Source organism: Mus pahari, chromosome 3 (assembly GCF_900095145.1).
Source record: "Mus pahari chromosome 3, PAHARI_EIJ_v1.1, whole genome shotgun sequence".
Lineage (NCBI taxonomy): Eukaryota > Metazoa > Chordata > Mammalia > Rodentia > Muridae > Mus > Mus pahari.
In genome coordinates, this window is record NC_034592.1 from 74,866,313 (window position 1) to 74,867,780 (window position 1,468).

At 35.6% G+C, this 1,468-nt stretch overlaps 1 protein-coding gene across 1 annotated transcript; it reads left to right on the forward strand.

Moving 5' to 3' along the window:
- Window positions 1–210: 210 nt before the first annotated feature.
- LOC110317708 (olfactory receptor 4C46-like) lies at window positions 211–1,214 on the forward strand. Its single transcript, XM_021192371.1, has one exon. It carries the CDS (start codon window positions 230–232, stop codon window positions 1,166–1,168), a length of 939 nt encoding a protein of 312 aa, XP_021048030.1. The 5' UTR covers window positions 211–229; the 3' UTR covers window positions 1,169–1,214.
- Window positions 1,215–1,468: the final 254 nt, after the last annotated feature.

Sequence of the window (1,468 nt, forward strand, 5' to 3'; positions counted from 1 at the left end):
CAGTTGTCCTCTGCAGCGCACACTTATAAAAGTTCCTCATATTGATTCTCTTAAAAGAGTTTTCACCTAAAAAGCAATTTGAAGAATTGAGAAACTTTTTTAGAACCCAAAAATCTTATGACAATTCATAGATAAACAATATATAGAGATTTGAAACCTATTAAGTTGTGGAATTTTAATATATTCATGGTTGAATTGATATTTTTCAGGTGATATAATCAGCCATCACATGAAAAAAATGGAGAACCAAAACAATGTGACAGAATTTATCCTTCTGGGACTCACAGAGAACCCAAAGATGCAGAAAATTATATTCATTGTGTTTTTTCTTATCTACATCATTTCTATAACAGGAAATGTGTTCATTGTGGTCACCATAATTTCTACATCATTACTAGAGTCCCCCATGTACTTTTTCCTTGCTTATCTATCCTTTATTGATGCCTGCTATTCCTCTGTTAGCACCCCTAAACTGATAGCAGATTCACTATATGAAAAGAAAACGATCCTATTTAATGGATGCATGACTCAGATCTTTGGGGAGCATTTGTTTGGAGGTGCTGAAATCATCCTGTTGACAGTAATGGCCTATGACCGCTATGTGGCCATCTGCAAACCCCTTCATTATGCAACCATCATGAGTCGAAGACTATGTAGCCTGCTAGTGGGAGTGTCATGGCTGGGAGGTTTTCTTCATGCCACCATACAGATCCTGTTCATTTTCAAATTACCCTTCTGTGGCCCTAACATCATAGATCATTTTATGTGTGATCTTAATCCTTTGCTCAACCTTGTATGCACCGATACTCACACTCTTGGACTCTTTGTTGCTGCCAACAGTGGCTTCATTTGTCTGCTAAACTTCCTTCTTCTGTTGGTCTCCTATGTTGCCATTCTGCGCTCCCTAAAGAACCATAGTGCAGAGGGAAGGCGAAAAGCTCTCTCTACCTGTATTTCACACATAACAGTGGTTGTCTTATTCTTTGTGCCTTGTATATTTGTATACATGAGACCTGTAACTACCTTACCCATTGATAAAGCAGTTGCTATGTTCTATACTATGATAACTCCCATGTTGAACCCCTTAATCTACACCTTAAGAAATGCTCAGATGAAAGATGCCATTAAGAAATTGGGTAGCACTAAAATTCTTTCAAGTAATAAATGAACATACCTGGAACATGAATTAAACTGAATCAGAAAATTGAACAGGTACTTTCTATAATTTAAACAAGACACATGTATTGGATAAGAAGAAAACTAATCAATGCAAGTTTTTTTTTTATAAGTTCTTTGCTAAAGAGAATAGAAATGTGTGCAAAAAAAAAGCAGCATTTATTCCTTGCAAATTTGGGAAATTCTATAAAATTAGACTTTTTCAGTCACTCATCCTCATATATGTATCCATATGGTTACCGTATAGTAAAATGAGAAGAAATAATACATGTTAGTGGTGAGATATAATCTC